The 21,003-nt window shown below is 44.5% G+C and overlaps 1 protein-coding gene across 2 annotated transcripts in view; it reads left to right on the top strand.

The window, feature by feature from the left end:
• Positions 1-21,003, top strand: part of raph1a (Ras association (RalGDS/AF-6) and pleckstrin homology domains 1a) — a 79,532-nt gene that overhangs the window by 53,988 nt on the left and 4,541 nt on the right. The window contains exons 7-16 of one of the 2 annotated variants that reach the window (XM_072397545.1): positions 1-57; positions 131-310; positions 6,735-6,809; positions 13,797-13,874; positions 15,909-15,983; positions 16,649-16,733; positions 19,113-19,234; positions 19,749-19,814; positions 20,640-20,783; positions 20,867-20,977. The exon at positions 1-57 is cut by the window's left edge and continues 90 nt beyond it. In XM_072397545.1, the coding sequence (XP_072253646.1) occupies positions 1-57; positions 131-310; positions 6,735-6,809; positions 13,797-13,874; positions 15,909-15,983; positions 16,649-16,733; positions 19,113-19,234; positions 19,749-19,814; positions 20,640-20,783; positions 20,867-20,977 (993 nt within the window). The remainder of the gene's footprint in view (positions 58-130; positions 311-6,734; positions 6,810-13,796; positions 13,875-15,908; positions 15,984-16,648; positions 16,734-19,112; positions 19,235-19,748; positions 19,815-20,639; positions 20,784-20,866; positions 20,978-21,003) is intronic. The other variant, XM_072397546.1, reaches the window with a different exon arrangement.

Genomic DNA, 21,003 nt, shown 5'->3' with positions numbered 1-21,003 from the left:
TCCTCTCAGCGCCAGCACCGGCGTACGGGATCGGTCGGCACGGTCAGCGAGCACGAGGTGAGCGCCGGGGACGTGTTTCAGTGCATGAAACGATGAAAGTTTGAACTATATTCCACGTGTTTCTCTTCAGGCGCGCTCCATCGTCCTCTCCTCACGCTCCTCCGTCACCTCGGCGTCCGGCATCTCCGTGAACTCCGCCTCCTCCATGGACTCCCTGGACAGCGTCCTGCGCTCCGAGTCGGACGGCGCGCAGGCGGCGGCGGCGACCTCAGCGGACGGCGGCGGCGGTCAGCGCCATCACAACTCAGAGGTGCGAACGCAAAGAAGCGGCTTTTCTCGCCGTGTTGCTCGGTGGAAACGCCCAGAAGCATGTTTACAGGGTCCGTCTGGGCCAGAAATACGCTCACGTGCGCACGTACACACGTGCACACATACACACGTGCACGGGAACCTGTGTCGACGCTCACCTGACGACACATTTGACTTAAAATGAGGATTTTAGGAAATTACAGAAATTATTGCACAAATAAACAGTTTAAAGAGAAACCGAGAAGTGTGCACGTGAGCAAAAAGTGTGCACGTGAGCAAAAAGTGTGCACGTGTGCAAAGAGTGTGCACGTGTGCAAAGAGTGTGCACGTGAGCAAAAAGTGTGCACGTGAGCAAAAAACGTGCACGTGAGCAAAAAGTGTGCACGTGTGCAAAAAGTGTGCACGTGAGCAAAAAGTGTGCACGTGAGCAAAAAATGTGCACGTGTGCAAAAAGTGTGCACGTGAGCAAAAAATGTGCACGTGTGCAAAAAGTGTGCACGTGTGCAAAAAGTGTGCACGTGAGCAAAAAGTGTGCACGTGTGCAAAAAGTGTGCACGTGAGCAAAAAGTGTGCACGTGTGCAAAAAATGTGCACGTGAGCAAAAAGTGTGCACGTGTGCAAAAAATGTGCACGTGTGCAAAAAATGTGCACGTGAGCAAAAAATGTGCACGTGTGCAAAAAGTGTGCACGTGAGCAAAAAGTGTGCACGTGTGCAAAAAGTGTGCACGTGAGCATATTTCTGGCATGGTGTGCTGGTGACCACCTGCACAGGAATAATTCCCTATAAAAGCTAGTTTAAGGCGGACTGGATTCACTGGATTAGAGGTTTCAGGCAGATTTTGTTCATCAGACAATAAGCGAATTAATTTAATTCAGAGGAATTATTAGCATGCAGCCTTAGGATGGGAGGCTTCCCAAAACAAAGCGTGAACAAAACACATCAAACACAGATTAGATGGGAAAGTAAAAGCAGCTCTTTAAGATCCTTCAGCACCAAACTCCAGCTGCAGGGTTTAATTCAGTTAAAATCTGCCGTTTCTGTTCAGTTCTTTGATACTTTAATGTGTTTCAAATGATTCAGAACGAGTCCAAATCCCTCGTCCCACAAAGATGGTGAAGCACGCCGAGTCCAAGGCGTTTTATTAATCCAAACTTTGGGTCATCAGCTGGTTTTCGCCACATTTTCTCCACAATTTAAAGGTGAAATATTGTGTAAAAATCCCTTCTTCCTGCTCCTGGAAGCAGATCTCAGGGCGTCTGAAGCCACCAGCAGGTGTAAAACTCCCCAAAAACACAGCCTGGGTATGTTTTTAGTTCCTCTTTTGTTTGTTGGCTCCGCCTCCTCTATTAAGCCCCGCCCACTCCCTGCTGGGCGGATGAAGCCAGCTTCTGGTGGAAATGTTCTGCTGTCAGCTGCACTGAGGAGCATGCATCTTCCATCCAGCAGCAGCCTCAGAGGATATAAGAGCCCAGTGGATAAACTCTATCTGAGGCTAATGTTCTGTGGATCATTTCAATGTCTTTGAGGCGTTTTCTGACAGTTTGTCTCTTCTTCTCTGACCAAAGCTGCAGCAGAAAGAAAAGCTCTGACCTCCCACAGCCAGCTGTTCTGCTAAACTAAGCTAAGAGCGTCTGAACCGGAGTTTATGCTCAATGTCCGAGCTGCTGGGGGGGGGTAAACCTCCCAGTGCACACAAACCCTGCTCAGGGGGAGGAAAGCGGGTTAATGCTGCTTAAAATGAATGAAATTAGAGGACAAAAAGCAAAAGTGAGTCAGTAATGATGCGCTAAAAAGGTCAAAACACTGAGGGAAGGATCCAGAGGAGGAGAGGCTGGATGGACTCTGCTCCCTGGAGTCCAGCTCATCAGAAACCGTCCTGTTCAGGCTGCCTCTGACGGTCTATTCAGGGCAGTAAAAATAACCACGGTTTGGGACGCCGAGTCCAAAAGTAGCTGCGGTTGTTCTGGTTCTGCCCTGCAGAGAGATGTGAACCCTGTGATCGGAGTGATGCTTTCAACCTGAGAACAGACAGGAAGAGCTGAGGCGTCACTCTGAGGCTCAGGTGCAATATACTGTCATGTTGAAAAGAAAGTACACCCCCTTTATTTCTAAGGTTTGACAAAGGGTTAAAACTCAGTAAATCACAACTGAGTCATTATTTACTGAAGGGAACCTGAGACAAAACACAGCAGCAGTGAGTGAGAAACTAAGTGAACCCCTGATCCAGCAGATGTTTCCTCCAAACGTGCTGCTGTGCATTAGGACCAAACATCTCCACTTTGCTCTGGTCTGTCCAAAGGACATTGTTCCAGAAGTCTTGAGCTTTGTTCAGATGCAGCTTTGCAAACCTAAGCTGTGCTGCCATGTTCTTTTTAGAGAGAAGAGGCTTTCTCCTGCAGCCCTTCAAAACAAGCCATCCTTGTTCAGTCTTTTGCTAACTGTGCTGTCATGACCTTTAACCTTTAGCATGCTAACTGAGGCCTGTAGAGTCTGAGATGTAGCTCTGGGCTTCTTCACCTTGGGGTGACCTTTAACCTTTAGCATGCTAACTGAGGCCTGTAGAGTCTGAGATGTAGCTCTGGGCTTTTTCACCTTGGGGTGACCTTTAACCTTTAGCATGCTAACTGAGGCCTGTAGAGTCTGAGATGTAGCTCTGGGCTTTTTCACCTTGGGGTGACCTTTAACCTTTAGCATGCTAACTGAGGCCTGGAGAGTCTGAGATGTAGCTCTGCTGCCATGACCTTTAACCTTTAACATGCTAACTGAGGCCTGGAGAGTCTGAGATGTAGCTCTGGGCTTCTTCACCTTGGGGTGAACTTTAACCTTTAGCATGCTAACTGAGGCCTGTAGAGTCTGAGATGTAGCTCTGGGCTTTTTCACCTTGGGGTGACCTTTAACCTTTAACATGCTAACTGAGGCCTGTAGAGTCTGAGATGTATGACCTTTAACCTTTAACATGCTAACTGAGGCCTGTAGAGTCTGAGATGTAGCTCTGGGCTTCTTCACCTTGGGGTGACCTTTAACCTTTAGCATGCTAACTGAGGCCTGTAGAGTCTGAGATGTAGCTCTGGGCTTTTTCACCTTGGGGTGACCTTTAACCTTTAACATGCTAACTGAGGCCTGTAGAGTCTGAGATGTAGCTCTGGGCTTCTTCACCTTGGGGTGAACTTGCTGGGACGTCCACTCCTGGGAAGATTGACAGCTGTCCTGAATGTTTTCCACTTGTGAATAATCTTTCTCTCTGTAGAATGATGGACTCCAGATAGTCTGGAAATGGCCTTATAACCCTTCCCAGACTGATGGGCAGCAGCAGCTGCTTCTCTGAGATCATTGCTGGTGTCTTTCCTCCTTGGCATCATGTTAAACTGACAGAACTCCTGCTTTTATAGAGCTGCTCACACTGACTGATGATCAATAATCAGAGCATTGATCAGCTGCTGCTGGCTGCTTCTTACCCTCTTAGTTCCTGTGGAAGCAGTGAGGGTTCACTTAGTTTTTCACTCACTGCTGTGTTTTGTCTCAGTTTTTCTTCCATAAATAATGACTCAGTGTAATAAGTCAAACTTTGTGTCATATTTGACATGGTAGTTATTTAATTTCCTATAAACTAAACTGAATAGAATCTGATTCTGTATCAAACCTCTTTTGATGCGTTCGGTCAGAAAATCTGACTCTAATCGTGTTTGACCTAAATATCGGTTTTAATCTCACAACCAGAGAACGAATGCTTTCTATCAAAAGATTTCCAAACACTCAGATTATCAGAGATGAGACCGTGTCTGAAGACCTCGATCAGACCGCCGCAGGTTTGAGATTCAAACACGATCTTTCATTTAAAAAGCTGAGATTCAAACACGATCTTTCATTTAAAAAGCTGAGATTCAAACACGATCTTCATTTAAAAAGCTGAGATTCAAACACGATCTTTCATTTAAAAAGCTGAGATTCAAACACGATCTTTCATTTAAAAAGCTCAGATTCAAACACGATCTTTCATTTAAAAAGCTGAGATTCAAACACGATCTTTCATTTAAAAAGCAGAGATTCAAACATGATCTTTCATTAAAAAAGCTGAGATTCAAACATGATCTTTCATTAAAAAAGCTGAGATTCAAACACGATCTTTCATTTAAAAAGCTGAGATTGAAACACGATCTTTCATGAAAAAAGCTCAGATTCAAACACGATCTTTCATTTAAAAAGCTCAGATTCAAACACGATCTTTCATTTAAAAAGCTGAGACTCAAACACGATCTTTCATTTAAAAAGCTCAGATTCAAACACGATCTTTCATTTAAAAAGCAGAGATTCAAACACGATCTTTCATTAAAAAAGCTGAGATTCAAACACGATCTTTCATTTAAAAAGCTGAGATTCAAACACGATCTTTCATTTAAAAAGCTGAGATTCAAACACGATCTTTCATTTAAAAAGCTGAGATTCAAACACGATCTTTCATTTAAAAAGCTGAGATTCAAACACAATCTTTCATTTAAAAAGCTGAGATTCAAACACGATCTTTCATTTAAAAAGCTGAGATTCAAACACGATCTTTCAATTAAAAAGCTGAGATTCAAACACGATCTTTCAGCTGAGATTCAAACACAATCTTTCATTTAAAAAGCTGAGATTCAAACACGATCTTTCAATTAAAAGGCTGAGATTCAAACACGATCTTTCATTTAAAAAGCTCAGATTCAAACACGATCTTTCATTTAAAAAGCTGAGATTCAAACACGATCTTTCATTTAAAAAGCTGAGATTCAAACACGATCTTTCATTTAAAAAGCTGAGATTCAAACACGATCTTTCATTTAAAAAGCTGAGATTCAAACACGATCTTTCATTTAAAAAGCTGAGATTCAAACACGATCTTTCATTTAAAAAGCTGAGATTCAAACACGATCTTTCATTTAAAAAGCTGAGATTCAAACACGATCTTTCAGCTGAGATTCAAACACGATCTTTCATTTAAAAAGCTGAGATTCAAACACGATCTTTCATTTAAAAAGCTGAGATTCAAACACGATCTTTCAATTAAAAAGCTGAGATTCAAACACGATCTTTCATTAAAAAGCTGAGATTCAAACACGATCTTTCAGCTGAGATTCAAACACAATCTTTCATTTAAAAAGCTGAGATTCAAACATTTTGGAGACGTTGTCGTGCCTCAGATCAGGAGCAAACAGAACAGGAAACACCTCATGGTGGGTCCCAGGTACGAGGGATGATAGAAACCTCTCTGCGCCACAGATTCAGTCTGTTTGCACGCTGTCACTTCAGTAAATGAATCATTAATGCAGGTCTGTCTGGAGCCCTGCTGGAGTAAAAACCCTCTGACAACATGTCTGTTTGAATTATTTAACCTTTACTTCCCTAAAAATGTTGATTTTTCCACTTTATGAGAGTCTGAGTCAGTTTGATGTTACAGGTGAAGATTAAAAGTCGAGCGTTTTTTCACCCAAACAGGCTGAAATCAGCTGTTTTCATCCTGCAAACTAAATGCAGCTCATTGCATTCAGACTGCACCGGTGGCGGAAATTTGTCTGCTTCTATGAGCTTTCTGCCTCTTTAAGAAGTCCGTTCAGCGTCAGAATTAAATCTGGAAGGTTTCAGATGAGAAATCTGAGAAAAATCAAAGAAAACATCACAAAGAAGTTGGATTTCAGAGTCAAAAGCTCAGGGGAGGTTTATCAATGCCTCCTCAGGGAAATCTTTACTTATTCTTTATCTAATAAAGCATCGAGGTACTCGTAGAGCATTATTATCTGACGTCTTTCTCAGGTTAAGTAAACCAGAAAACCCTTCAACAGCAAAGCAGAAAAGTCGCTCTGATTTCCCATTTCGGAGGTGCAGTGAATGCAGCATTTTGCAGATAATTCTGAGCTGGTTCTGTGATGCAACAGAACCCCGAAGAGACAGATTTTCAGACCCAAACAGAAAACAAAGTGACACGCTTGTGTTCTGGGGGACTTTTTTTTTTTTTTTTACTTCAAATGCCCAAAAATATGCTCTAAAGCACCAAAAAAAGTGTGTTTTTCACCATATATCCTCCTTCTTTGTCTCTGACCTGCACTCAGCTGGTTTAGAATCAGCGGTTCTGTTACAGCTAAAGATCTTTTAACAATGTCACGTTCACAGTTGTTGACTTTAGTCATTAGTTTACATTAATGGCACCAGGGTCGGAGCCAAAGGTGGCCTCAGAACTACTCTGCATTTGACTGTTCGATGGTGTGATTTGAAACATTTCCTGGAGCTCTCAGGGTTCAGTCTATGATCCCTTTGTCATTGCTGCTGATTTCTGCTTCACCACACAGCTTTCTGCTAAACGGCCACATCCATCCATCCAATAGATCAATCAATCAATCACCAAGTCAAGCGGCAGATTAATTCACAGCAACTCTCTCCGTGTCTCTCTTTAAAGCACTCCTATCTGGACAGGGAAACCTCTCTGATTCTGAGAAACATAGCTGGAAAACCTTCCCACCTGCTGACCAAGGTGACACTCTTCCTCCATTTCTGCACGCCGCCCTTTCCGTCTCGCATGCCAGCTTCCCGCCGCTCTGCTGTGATTCTGTGCATGAGCATGCCAACCCCTCAGCTTCCCACCTTTTATCCTCTCCATCTGTGCTCCGACAGGGGATTAGTCTGTATTAGTTATTGACGTGTCTATCCCGAACCTTTGCTATAAAACTTAATCCAAATACTCCCCATGGCTCTACCTCTGCATATTGCCCAGCTAAGGTGCCTCTTTTCTTCTGGAGATCAGGGTAATGGCTCCCAGTCCATCCTCCTGGATCACTGAAAGAAAAGTAGCATCTTAATGAAGGGATTAAGCCTTTGTGTCCCTGTCTGAGTGTGTTGTTATTCCCTTAAAACAGCTGATTTGCTTTCATCAAATGAGGCCTTTTCACTTTTCTCCATGAAACACGACTTTGTTTCATGGGTTAATGGTAATAAAGTGAGGAGACTTTGAAGGATGCGATCACACAGGAGTGTTTTTTCTATTTATTGTGGTGCTGATTTAATATTTGCATGACATGCATATTTAATGTTGGCTTTAAGTGAAGCTAATAGTTTTAAATGAGTTGCTGAAACATCCTGTGTGTTCGTTTTCTGGTGATTAAACGCGTTTTTACCTGTGATGACTGATGTGAGCCGAACTAAGGTGAGTGTCACACTCAACACTTGTGTGTCTGCTTTCCTTTATGAAGAAACAAAGCTGCCATAATGGTCATAAAGGTACCAGATCTGCCACTCGTAAAAAAATATTTTTTCAATACAAAATGTATTTGGAAACTGAGATAATCATGTTAGCATTTCTATAAAAGTCACAAAAAAACAGCTAAGAAAACATAAAGTAGTGGGTTTACTATTTACATTTTATGAATTAAGTATTTTTTGCCAATATGACGTTATTTAACAGAAACTCCAACTTTATTACAAACTACATTTCATAAGAATCAGATGTGCTCAGGGGTCAAGTCCTTTTCAAAAGATAAAGCTGGATTTCTTTGTTTCCTACGAAGAGCCGCGAAAACGACTTCAATAGGTTGTTTTTTTTTTACTACTTCAGTAAGTTGTCCGGACCAATCACATTCCCTTACGTTACCGTGCCAACGTCCAGCCAATAGGCGCAGGGCCCCGAGCAGATCTGGTACCTACAGCGGCATTTGTGTCGGGGAGATCCTGTAGAAGTGTCCGTTTTGGGCTTTAAATGGTCATAAATGCTGCCTTACATTAAAACGTCCATCTAAAGAGTTTACAGAGTGGGAAAGATGTCATTCCAGAGCCGTTCCATTTGGAAAAAGCTGTTTATTTTACACACATTCTCGCTGCTTAGCTAATATTAGCGAAACAAGGCCATAGAACCGGCAGCTTATTCACAGATAGAGGTTGGACTGTGTGCAGCAGATTTAAGGCGACACAAACTGACAGAAGTGCTGATAAAAAGCAGCAATCAACAGTTTTTATGTGTGGGGCTTTAATGCTGAATTATGGGATTGGAGCGGATGACTTTTTGAGTTCGAAATCTGACTTTGGCGGGACTTCATGTATGAATGAATGTATTTATGAATCTATGGATGGATGGATTTATGGATGGATGGATGGATGGATGAATCTATGGATAGATGGATGGATGAATCTATGGATAGATGGATGGATGGATGAATCTATGGATGGATGGATGGATGGATGAATCTATGGATGGATGGATGGATGGATGGATGAATGTATGGATGGATGTATGGATGGATGGATGAATGTATTTATGGATTAATCTATGGATGGATGGATGGATGAATGAATCTATGGATGGATGAATGGATGGATGAATGGATGGATGTATGGATGGATGGATGAATGAATCTATGGATGTATGGATGAATCTATGGATGAATGAATCTATGGATGGATGGATTTATGTATTTATGGATTAATCTATGGATGGATGGATGGATGAATGAATGAATGAATCTATGGATGGATGGATGGATGAATGAATCTATGGATGGATGGATGGATGGATTAATCTATGGATGGATGGATGGATGGATGAATATATGGATGTATGGATGGATGAATGGATGAATCTATGGATGAATGAATCTATGGATGGATGGATGGAATCGATTGAGAACCAGTTGTTTTATCTTTTCTATGGTCAGGATGTTGCCGCTGGCCTGTCCTGGGATCAGCTGATTTATATACAATATGGATTACTGCAACACTAGAGCTGCATGAACCAGTACTAAAGGGGCCGTGCAGATTAAGTTCAATGGGTTTCTGGTGCCAGCCCAGATAACGTGCGCACGTGATTGGACAGAAGTGTGTCTCCTGGTCAGAAGCGACCGTAATGTTTGGGAGAATCTCTGCTGCTCTTTAAGCTCAAACTGTCGGCTTCTAAATGGCTGAGGGCAAAGTTTGATGTGTGTGTTTATGTGTGTTTGTGAATTGGTAAGCTGGCTTTATTCTGATTGGATACACATTGCTGTGATTTGATTGGATGATAGAGCAAAATAATGCAGTTTGATTGGACGTTGCAGGAATGTTTGAGCTCGGAGGAGATAATCCTCTTTGTAGAAATAGGGGAGATTCCTCGTAGCACCACATGCAAACACGTGCACACACATGCACACACACGGCAGCTGGCAGCCAGTTTTTGGCTTTCGATGTCTTTTTAATGAAAGCACGCGACTCAGAAAGCAAGTCTGTCTAAACCCGATGTGGAGGAAAGAGGATGTTCTAGTTTGGGGAACCTTTAAAGCGTGGCGTAAACTGATCGATGCTCCCACACAACATCTCTCTGAGCCCAGTGGATCAAAATTAAATAGATGCTCTCAGATTAATGTTTCATTCTAAGATCTTTCTGCCTCTGCAGCAGCTGGCTCAGGGTTCAAATCCAGCTTTCACTGCCGCAGATCAAGTCCAGATAACCCGTCTCGTGCGGCGTCTCCGACTCCCCGACTCATGCCATGAAACGCTCTGAGCTGTTTGTTGGAAAAAGGGATTTTCTTTTGGTTTATGTGCCAGATTAGAGGGGGATGGAGCCACGGTGGGCCCTGAGATTTCTGGCAGATTACGAGCTTCGGGGCCGGTCTAATTCCTGCACCAGTGATTAGGTTGAGGGTGTAATTATCTGCTCTCATTTGGGAGTTCAGCTGGATATAGCAAACTGTTTCTGTGTCAGTGTTACACTGCCTCAGCATCAACAGTGCTGCCCCACTTCTGCTCCTGATGTATACACCTGATTCACATCACTTGGTTCTGTTTCCAGCCTACGGTGGCTCGGGAGGGACACATTCCTCCCGACTTCAAAGGCAGTGGGATCTTTATTGGACAGAAGCTAATTTTAGTGGCTCCGTAATGTAGGTCAGCTGAATATATGAGGCGATGGCTGTGGTGGGCGGTGCAAACAGAAAACTGCAGGAGATGGTTAGTATCTGAAACACAGCGTTTTATATCTGAATCAATGCATAACACAAAGGTTTAAAGGGGAATTACTGACCAGGCGAAGCCACGTTTGGTATTTATTAATGAATAAATATGTGCATTATCATATGTCAAAGGCTTTTATCTTATTGAAGGCTTCTTAAAAAACCAAAAATGTCAGAACTGCGTCTCTAAAATCCAACAAAGCACAATGTAATGATGTGACGTTAAACACACAGTAACAGGTGTAATTTACTACTTTCAGGCTCCTCTGAGGCAGAAGTTCTTCTTTGACCAAAAGAAGGCTGCAGCTCACTGGTTCTAATGCGGTTTGTTAGTAAAAACAGATGTTTTACAGCGTCAAAGTGGATACAGAATGAAGGCAGGCAGTTAGATCGATCTCACAGGTGTGCAGAAACGCTCGCTGCAGGCCTATTGGATAGCCACAGTGTTAGGCTTCAGAAGATAAAACACTTTCATGGTGCCATCAGAGACTAAAACCAGCCTCGTACACCAGCTTCTAAGGAGTTACTGCTGTTCCTTTCTGAAAGATGAACATTATTGTTCCCACATTACTTTGTTAGCTGAAGCTAAAGCTAACAGCTAAGCTAATGAAGATGACGAACACCAACTTCGAAGGAGTTACTGCTGTTCCTTCCTGAAAGATGAACATTATTGTTCCCACATTACTTTGTTAGCTGAAGCTAACGCTAACAGCTTAGCTAATGAAGATGACGTACACCAACTTCTAAGGAGTTACTGCTGTTCCTTTCTGAAAGATGAACATTATTGTTCCCACATTACTTTGTTAGCTGAAGCTAACGCTAACAGCTTAGCTAATGAAGATGACGTACACCAACTTCTAAGGAGTTACTGCTGTTCCTTTCTGAAAGATGAACATTATTGTTCCCACATTACTTTGTTAGCAGCAGCTAACGCTAACAGCTTAGCTAATGAAGATGACGTACACCAGCTTCTAAGGAGTTACTGCTGCTCCTTTCTGAAAGATGAACATTATTGTTCCCACATTACTTTGTTAGCTGAAGCTAACAGCTTAGCTAATGAAGATGATGTACACCAACTTCTAAGGAGTTCCTGCTGTTCCTTTCTGAAAGATGAACATTATTGTTCCCACATTACTTTGTTAGCTGAAGCTTTCTAGCTGAACGGTTCCGTTCTGTAACTCAGACAACCTGCAGCTGTGTTTAAGGTGTGTTTCCAACACAACACCGGTCCTCTCCTCACTCTCGCTGTGCTAACGTTACATTATCGGCATGTTTCTGATAAAGATGGAGGTCTCAGAGTAGGACTGTTTCATGAGGCTTGGTCCATGACTGCTGATGAGAAAGCATTGTTTGCTAGCATCTGCTGCTAACTTACAGCTAACTGCTCATTTACAGCTAACTGCTAACTTACAGCTAACTGCTAACCTGTTTCCCCCTGGGATCAATACAGTAACTATCTGTATATAGAGCTGGAGTGTTTCTGCCTGGAGGAACGGCTTCATTATGTCTGTGTTGCTGCTTAAACTCACAGCAGATGAGCAGCTGCTGACCTCACCTGAAGCGTTGAGCTCTTGCTAAAGTCTCCACCCTGAAAACAGTTCACAAAAATGTGTTAAAACAGGGCTGAGACAGAGAGCCGCTGTGCTTAAATCAACAGGTATTTCAACCCAAGCCGGTCTCAAACATCTCAATAAGACCTTGAAAAAAGGGGCAGATTATAACAGCTTTAACTGATTTACATGTTAGAGGTTGAAGACCAGGCCTTAATTATTAAGGAATAGAGAATCCAACTGATATAAATGAATGAATTACTATAAACGAACATACATCTACCTTTATTCTTTCATTAATTCCTCTTTAAATGTCCCAACTCTTCACTTTAGTTGTGAGCTTTAGGATAATCGGAGTTATTCGGTGTTCATCACGGAGCTGTTTATGAGCTTAATGCTGCTGCTTCCAGAATATTTGGGTTGTGTTTCAGCTTCAGTGGGTGATAAAGGGGGGGGTGCCCATAAGGAGATTGGCTGCTAATCTCCTCTTCCTCATCATCTTCATTTCATTCTGCCCTTTCGCTCATTCACGGCATGGATTCTCTGAGGCGTCCCTGAGCCCAAAGTGGCGCTGGTTTCATTTGCCAGGACACAGAAACATTTAAACTCGGTAAACTCCAGATGAATCTGAATGGAGCTGCAGACAGACTGATGATGAGGAGGGAAAAGAGGAAGAGGACTGAGAGGAAGGGGCAGCTTGAGATAAAGAGATCAGTGGATGTAAGTTGGCACAGCAGCAGCAGCGCCCCACCCCCACCCTGCCGTAACTCCCTCCTCTTCCTCTCCTCTTCCTCTCCAGCTCGCTGTTACAGGACGAGGAAGCATCTTTCAGTCTGAGTCAGTAAATCAGTCGGTCTCCATGATATCAGCTGAGAGTAAACCGTCAGTCAGAAGCTCGTGTTTACGCATCCTCACACTTTGTTTCCTCTCGTGGTTTCGTTGGTCGTCATCCGGCTGAAGCGTCGTCACCGTGGATAATCCGGCAAATGTGTAGCAACCGAGGACTAATCCAGTCTCATTCCCCTGCTGAGAGGTGGTGATGATTACGAGGAGCAGCAAGAGGAGCATGTCCAGCGATGCCGGCTCACGCTTTGGGCTCTGTGGACTAACCTTTGGCGCCATTCCTTCACCCCATCAGGAGGCCAGAATCATGGCAGAAACCCTGCAGGTCGAAGCCTGATTAAACTCTGGGAATGCTCTGAAACTGTCCCCACTCCTGGTTTATTTATCTGAAGTGAAGCAGACTCACAAGTGTTGCTGTTTGGTGGAAATCGGCTGAAAATACACGATGAATTCCTGCTGGAGGCATCAGGTAGGCGAGCGGTTAGTTTGGATTTACTGCTGTTTCTGTTTCTGTATTCATCAGACGCTTTTATTCAAATGAAGATATAACAGCTTTATAAAAAGCTAACAATAAGCTCCATAGAAGGAACCCAGGAGTCCGACTCTGTCAGAGGGGACAGAGTAGAGATAGGGTGCAGGCATAGAAGGAAGTGCAGAAAGATAAAGTGCAGAGATAGAGGGGGGAGGGAAGTACAAGGTAAGTGCTGGGATAGGAGATGCTCTCTGAAGAGCTGGGTTTTCAGGAGCTTCTTGAAGATAGACAGGGACGCCCCTGTTCTGGTAGCGCTCGGTAGGTCATTCCACCATCGTGGGACGACACATGAACAGAGTTTGGATTGTCTTAGGCGTGGTGTAGGAGCTGCTAGACGACAATCCTGGGACCAACGGAGGGACCCAGTTGGGACAGAAGCCTTTGCAAGAGCATCCAAGTAGATGGAGCCGTTCCATTAAGCTCTTTGTAGCTAACATCAGGGACTTGGATCTGATGCTAAGGGCAGCCAGAGGGGTGATAAGCCTTTGCAAGAGCTGCATGATTCGTGTTGTTGTTGCTGAGTGAAATCGGCTGAAAATGCACGATGAATTCCTGCTGGAGGCATCAGGTAGGCGGGTCAGTTTGGATTCACTGCTGCATGATTCGTGTTGTTGTTGCTGCAGGAGGAGCAGGCCGCCAAGCTGAAGGCTGAGAACATCCGAGTGGCCTTGGAGAAGATCAAGGAGGCTCAGGTGAAGAAGGTGAGTCCAGACCCCACTCACCCCCGCAGGAGTAAGGTTGTGTGTTGGTGTGCACGTGTCCGGCGGACGGTTTTCTGGGTCAGGTCAGTGTTACTCTGCGCTGAAAGCTCTGGTCGATGACAGCTGTGGTCGACACACGCAGCACTCAGCATAATGACCGCTGCGAGTTAAATCCCAATCCAAGGGATTAACGAGCTGGGTTCACTACGCTCAGACACTCGTTCCCCAGCTCCCTGAGCGAGTGAATGAGGTGGAATCACCTGTAATGTTGGTCAGATCAATGCTCCCTGAAACTGACAGCGATCCCCGGCACCGCTTTAATTACCACTTATTAAAGAAGTGCCGCTTTATAAATGCTTCAGAAAAAGCTGATTTAAAGTGTAAACCGGTTTCATTTTGCTCTTCTTCAGTTTGAGCTTTTTGTGCAAGTTGAAGGTCTGCAGGTGGATCTGCAGACTCAGTTTGTCTGATAATAAATATTCATTCATTCATTTATTGTGAGAATGCTGGAAATAAATTGTTTTCCTGTTTCTCTTTATTATTTTTATTCCGTACGTTTTTTGTCCGCTAACTACTTCTGCAATCTTTCATCTTTCACCGATTTCTACAATTTTAGTATCAAAACGTTCAGCTTGTTCAGGAGATGTTAGGATTCCAGAGTTAGGGCCCCACAGAGTTAGAGCCCCACAGGGTTAGAGCCCCACAGAGTTAGGGCTCCACAGGGTTAGGGCTCCACAGGGTTAGGGTTCCACAGAGTTAGGGCCCCACAGAGTTGGGGCCCCACAGAGTTAGGGCTCCACAGGGTTAGGGCTCCACAGGGTTAGGGCCCCACAGAGTTAGGGCCCCACAGAGTTAGGGCTCCACAGAGTTAGGGCTCCACAGAGTTAGGGCTCCACAGGGTTAGGGCCCCACAGAGTTAGGGCCCCACAGAGTTAGGGTTCCACAGAGTTAGGGTTCCACAGGGTTAGGGCCCCACAGGGTTAGGGCCCCACAGGGTTAGGGCCCCACAGGGTTAGGGCCCCACAGAGTTAGGGCCCCACAGAGTTAGAGCCCCACAGGGTTAGGGCCCCACAGAGTTAGGGCCCCACAGTTAGGGCTCCACAGAGTTAGAGCCCCACAGGGTTAGAGCCCCACAGGGTTAGGGCTCCACAGGGTTAGAGCCCCACAGGGTTAGGGCCCCACAGAGTTAGAGCCCCACAGAGTTAGAGCCCCACAGAGTTAGAGCCCCACAGAGTTAGGGCTCCACAGAGTTAGAGCCCCACAGAGTTAGGGCTCCACAGGGTTAGGGCTCCACAGAGTTAGAGCTCCACAGAGTTAGGGCCCCACAGAGTTAGGGCTCCACAGAGTTAGGGCTCCACAGGGTTAGGGCCCCACAGGGTTAGGGCCCCACAGAGTTAGAGCTCCACAGAGTTAGAGCCCCACAGAGTTAGAGCCCCACAGAGTTAGGGCCCCACAGGGTTAGGGCTCCACAGGGTTAGGGCCCCACAGAGTTAGAGCCCCACAGAGTTAGAGCCCCACAGGGTTAGGGCTCCACAGGGTTAGGGCTCCACAGGGTTAGGGCCCCACAGAGTTAGGGCTCCACAGAGTTAGAGCCCCACAGAGTTAGGGCTCCACAGGGTTAGAGCCCCACAGAGTTAGGGCTCCACAGGGTTAGAGCCCCACAGAGTTAGGGCTCCACAGGGTTAGGGCCCCACAGAGTTAGGGCCCCACAGAGTTAGGGCTCCACAGAGTTAGGGCTCCACAGGGTTAGGGCCCCACAGAGTTAGGGCCCCACAGAGTTAGGGCCCCACAGAGTTAGGGCCCAAACAGCTGTGCTCGCTCTGCTCCATCGATGCTGATCGGAGCAGAGTCGATAAATGCCTGTGAATGCTGCATTCTGTCATTATGAATGCTGTTTAAGCTCCAGATGTTAGCAGGTGTTGGACTCCGGGGAGCTAATGAGGCAGAGTTAACAAACCAATTCATGTTTAAATGAGTTTAGTCGTACCTCAGCAGTGACCTGCTCTTCCTCTGTCCTCCTCGTCTTCTTCTCAGCTGGTGATTCGTGTTCATCTGTCAGACGAGAGCTCAAAGACGATGATGGTGGATGAGAGACAGACGGTCCGACAGGTATCAAACAACTCGCCACCATCACCCGAACAGCCGGTTACTTATAGACGTGTCTTATGTAAAATAAACAGAGCAGGTGATGCATATAAGTAACATGCAGAGATAGTTATTTACAGGTTTAACACACTTGAAAGATGTTCATTTTCATACAGGAGCAGTTTAAAAATATGACTAAAATACAGAAACAAAGTAAAAAATGGGTGAAAATGAATAATAAGTTAAAAAAAAGGTTATCAACACAAGTTAAATGAACAGAAACGGTTATGGTAAATTACCCAAATACATTTTTACATATTATTTCTTGATATATCAGCTTACTTTGAGAAAGTTTCTGTATTTAATTGGTCAGTTTGGGTCCAGTTTGGGATATAATCAACAACAGGAGGAAAAACGGCAATAAACTGAGAAACAGGAACAAACTTTATGTTATTTACAGGTTGATCCTGCCATGTGACCATCTCAGTTCAGGTTTATTCATTTATAAAATGCTAATAACAGAAGTTAAACCACGCCACAGACAGATGAGCAGCCAAAATGTTTAATCAGACATGAGAATTGATCGGTCTCTGATCCATAAATCTCCAGCCGGGGGACGGTTTCCCTTTAATGATTATTAAAGGCAGCCATGTTGGCTGAACACTGGGTCACAGTCTCCTGTCCTGCAGGTTCTGGACAGTCTGCTGGACAAATCTCACTGTGGTTACAGTGCAGACTGGTCACTGGTGGAGACCATCAGCGAGCTGCAGATGGGTGAGAGTGCACGCACACACGTGCACGCACACACGTGCACGCACACGATGTTGGTTCATCTCAGAGGCACGTTAATAATTAATAATAACTGTTTCTGTGAATCAAACGAAGCATCCAAACACATTTAGAGGAATCGTTTCAGCCCAAGTTCATAGTTGGAGTGTCTCAGAGAGACTGAAGGCGGGAGATTGAATGGAAGAAGTGGGCGGAGCCACTGAGACGCCACCTTGACACCTTCAGTTCGTCCGTCTTCGTCACATTTGGACAACAGGGTGGAGCTGCAGTGTGATTAATTTCAGTTTTATCTATAAAGCACCAAATCACATTAAATCTGATTTAATTTAAATCTCAATGCATTTCAAAGACAGTCCAATTCGTCAGAATCCATCCAAATAAGTCACTTACAAATTGGTCCAATTCATTTTAAAACAGTTTCCGAGCTCAGGAAACCAACAGATTAACTGAAGCTTCTCTCTGATCCAATCCCCATCCTGAGCTGCACGAGGCGACTGTGGAGGGAAAAAACTCCCTTTTAACAGGAAGAAACCTCCATCAGAACCAGAACCAGGAAGGGTCCATCTGCCTGGACCAGCTGGGGCTGAGAGGACAGGAAAGAGGGGACAACAAGCAGCGTAACACCAGGCCAGAGACACCTGCTGAGAGAGAGAAACACAAGTTAATGACAGCAATGATGTCAGAGGGAGGAGAGGTGCATCATGGGAGCTGCCCCAGCAGGCTGGGCCTATAGCAGCAGAACTATGGGATGTGATACTTTTCTGGAGGAATTTAACTTACTGTCACTGAACACCTGACGCAGCCGACTTAAACCCTCGCCTAGCGAGAGGCCACCTTCAGCAGGTGGAGCTCAGTATTTCCCTCCGTTTCCTCCAGTATTTTTCCCCACTTTACTCAGTATTTTCCTTCAGTATTTTCCCCAGTTTCCATCAGTATTTTCCTGTTTCCTTCAGTATTTTACCCCAGTTTTAGTATTTTCCTTCAGTATTTTTCCCGTTTTACTCAGTATTTTCCATCAGTATTTTCCCCAGTTTTACTCAGTATTTTCCCAAGTTTCCTTCAGTATTTTACCCCAGTTTTAATATTTTCCTTCAGTATTTTACCCCAGTTTTACTCAGTATTTTCCCAAGTTTCCTTCAGTATTTTCCCCAGTTTTACTCAGTATTTTCCTCACTTTCCTTCAGTATTTTCCCCAGTTTCCCTCAGTATTTTTCCCCAGTTTTACTCAGTATTTTCCCAAGTTTCCTTCAGTATTTTCCCCAGTTTTACTCAGTATTTTCCCCAGTTTCCCACAGTATTTTCCCCAGTTTTCCTCAGTATTTTCCTCAGTTTCCCTCAGTATTTTCCCCAGTTTTCCTCAGTATTTTCCCCAGTTTTCCTCAGTATTTTCCCCAGTTTCCTTCAGTATTTTCCCCAGTTTCCCATCTATCTCTGAGCGTTTATAAGCTGCAACCTTTTGGAATCTTGTGGTCAGAATGTGAAGTTTTCTTTAGGAGCTTAAAGCTGATTCAACATTATAATTAATCCCTGTTAAACGCTCACGTTGTTGAACTTATTCTAAACTCACCGACTGGACTTTTGATGCTCAACCAGCTCTCCAGAGGACGGATATCTCAGGAAAGGAAGTGTTTATAGATGTCAGTTCCATGTCTGCACATCTGAGTCTCCTTCACAAACAGAATTATTAACACGATAAAATCTCGTGGCGGTGCAACGCAGTTGGAGTGTCTGACGCATCAGCATCAGCAGGGTGTGTGTGCAGCACACACTGCGTTACAAGCTTCAGCTTAACGCTCTGTGACACACAGTGTTGACGTGGGTCCGCTGCAGCGGAGCGTGTGATCTAACCCACATCTTCAGGGCTTCGGTGTCATAAAAGAGAGAGAAGGCCGGTCTACTCGTGTTCTGGAAGCCGGGCTGAAGGCCAGGATGGAAATCTGGGTGGAGTTTATCAGTGGGATGAAGCTTTTTATTAAAACACACACCGGCAGCAGCTTCCTGTCAGGTGACCTTTGACACTGCATTCTCTGCAGAAATAAGAGCGGCAGCTCATGGGATTATAAAAGTGCCTCAGAATATAAATACATAAATAATACTAAAGATTAAAGAACAATTTAAAGCATTCTTTTATGAATACAGTCCAATATGTTTGTCAGGAGGTTAACGGAGAACCATAAAATGAACCAAAAACAGGGTTGGAGTCCTTTCTCTGGCGTCCTGTGACAATCCAGAGTCTGTGATTGGTCGTGTTGCATGAAGGAAGGAGCGCTGCGTTACGGCGCCTCGGGGGCTGAAAGCTGACCCGATTGGCTGTTTGTTCAAACTCTGCGTTTCATTTTAATGCTTCGCTCCGACTGTCTGCAGAACGGATCTTCGAGGATCACGAGAACCTGGTGGAGAACCTGCTGAACTGGACCAGAGACAGTCAGAACCGCCTCATGTTCACCGAGCGCATTGAGAAGTACGCCGTGTTCAAAAACCCGCAGGTGAGATACGTGCACACACCTGGAACATCTGCAAATGCTTCTTTCTCACACCTGAAACATCTGCAAATGCTTCTTTCACACACCTGGAACATCTGCAAATGCTTCTTTCACACCTGGAACATCTGCAAATGCTTCTTTCACACACCTGGAACATCTGCAAATGCTTCTTTCTCACACCTGGAACATCTGCAAATGCTTCTTTCTCACACCTGGAACATCTGCAAATGCTTCTTTCACACCTGGAACATCTGCAAATGCTTCTTTCTCACACCTGGAACATCTGCAAATGCTTCTTTCACACCTTTAACATCTGCAAATGCTTCTTTCACACACCTGAAACATCTGCAAATGCTTCTTTCTCACACCTGGAACATCTGCAAATGCTTCTTTCTCACACCTGGAACATCTGCAAATGCTTCTTTCACACACCTGGAACATCTGTAAATGCTTCTTTCACACACCTGGAACATCTGCAAATGCTTCTTTCTCACACCTGTGACCTGCCTCCTTGCAGAACTATTTACTGGGGCGGAAGGAGACGTGCGAGATGGCTGAGAGGAACAAAGAGGCTTTGTTGGAGGTGGGTTTGTTTCATCATCCACTTATCGTGGATTCTGATTAGTTCATGTTTATTATCAGCAGCATGTGCAGGTTATTGGTAACAGCTAGTTAATCTAGTTATTCTGTTAAACTGGTTATCAGGTGCAGTTCTTTGCTGGTTTACAACATATCTCACAGGCAGGGGTTATGTTGTTCCTCGGTGAGCACAAATCTGAGCTTATCGCCACATGTGGAGTTCCTCAGGGCCTGATTCTGGGACCACTGTTATTCAGATTTACTTTGTCCATTAGAGTCACTCCTCTGGAGCCAGTGAACAGTTGGATGCAGTTCGATTTTCTTCAGTTAAATAAAGAATTTTACTTGACTCGGGCCTTAACTTCAACAGCTTTTTATCATCTTTTATCATCTTATACAAATATCAAAGAGAGGCTTTCGTCTCCAGCAGATTCCCCCAAAAAAACTTCAGCTCATTCAGAACCAGAACCAGGAAAATTGAGCACATCACCCCAGTTCTCAAATCTTTACACTGGTTACCAGTTACCTGCAGAATAAACTTTGCTGCCGGTTCACAAAATCGATCAATAACATGGGGCCATAATACATTTCTGATGTCCTTGTAGCGTATAAACCAAGCAGGACACGGATCTTGGGTTGTTAGAACCTGGAATACGATCCAAACAGGGTGAAAATGCATTTAGCTTCTATGGTGCACACATATGGAATAAACTGCTGCTGATATTAGATCTGCAGCCACTTTAACTGAAAACTGTTCTCCTGTTTCTTTGTTTAATTTACCCTTTTCTACTGTATTTTTTAAGCGTTTTAATACCTTTTTGCGTGTCAGGAGTGTTTCGGGGGAAGCTCGGTGTCCGTCCCTGAGATGGAGGGGGTGCTGTGGCTAAAAGAGGACGGCAAGAAGTCGTGGAAGAAACGCTACTTCCTGCTGAGGGCGTCTGGTATCTACTACGTCCCAAAGGGCAAGGCCAAGGTGTGCAGCGACAGGAAGCTGGAGGAGGAAGTGGAGAAAACAGATTGTTTTCAGTGTAAAATCTTTAATATCTGTGTGTGCAGGCTTCCAGAGACCTGGTGTGTTTCCTCCAGCTGGATCATGTTAACGTTTATCTCGGCCAGGACTACAAGAGCAAGTACAAGGCTCCCACAGACTACTGCATGGTGCTGAAGGTGAGGCGCCACTGCTGCCCCCTGGT

This window comes from Leuresthes tenuis, unplaced genomic scaffold, assembly GCF_036924035.1.
Source record: "Leuresthes tenuis unplaced genomic scaffold, fLeuTen1.0.hap1 SCAF_12, whole genome shotgun sequence".
Lineage (NCBI taxonomy): Eukaryota > Metazoa > Chordata > Actinopteri > Atheriniformes > Atherinopsidae > Leuresthes > Leuresthes tenuis.
This window is presented reverse-complemented; position numbering and strand designations above follow the sequence as displayed.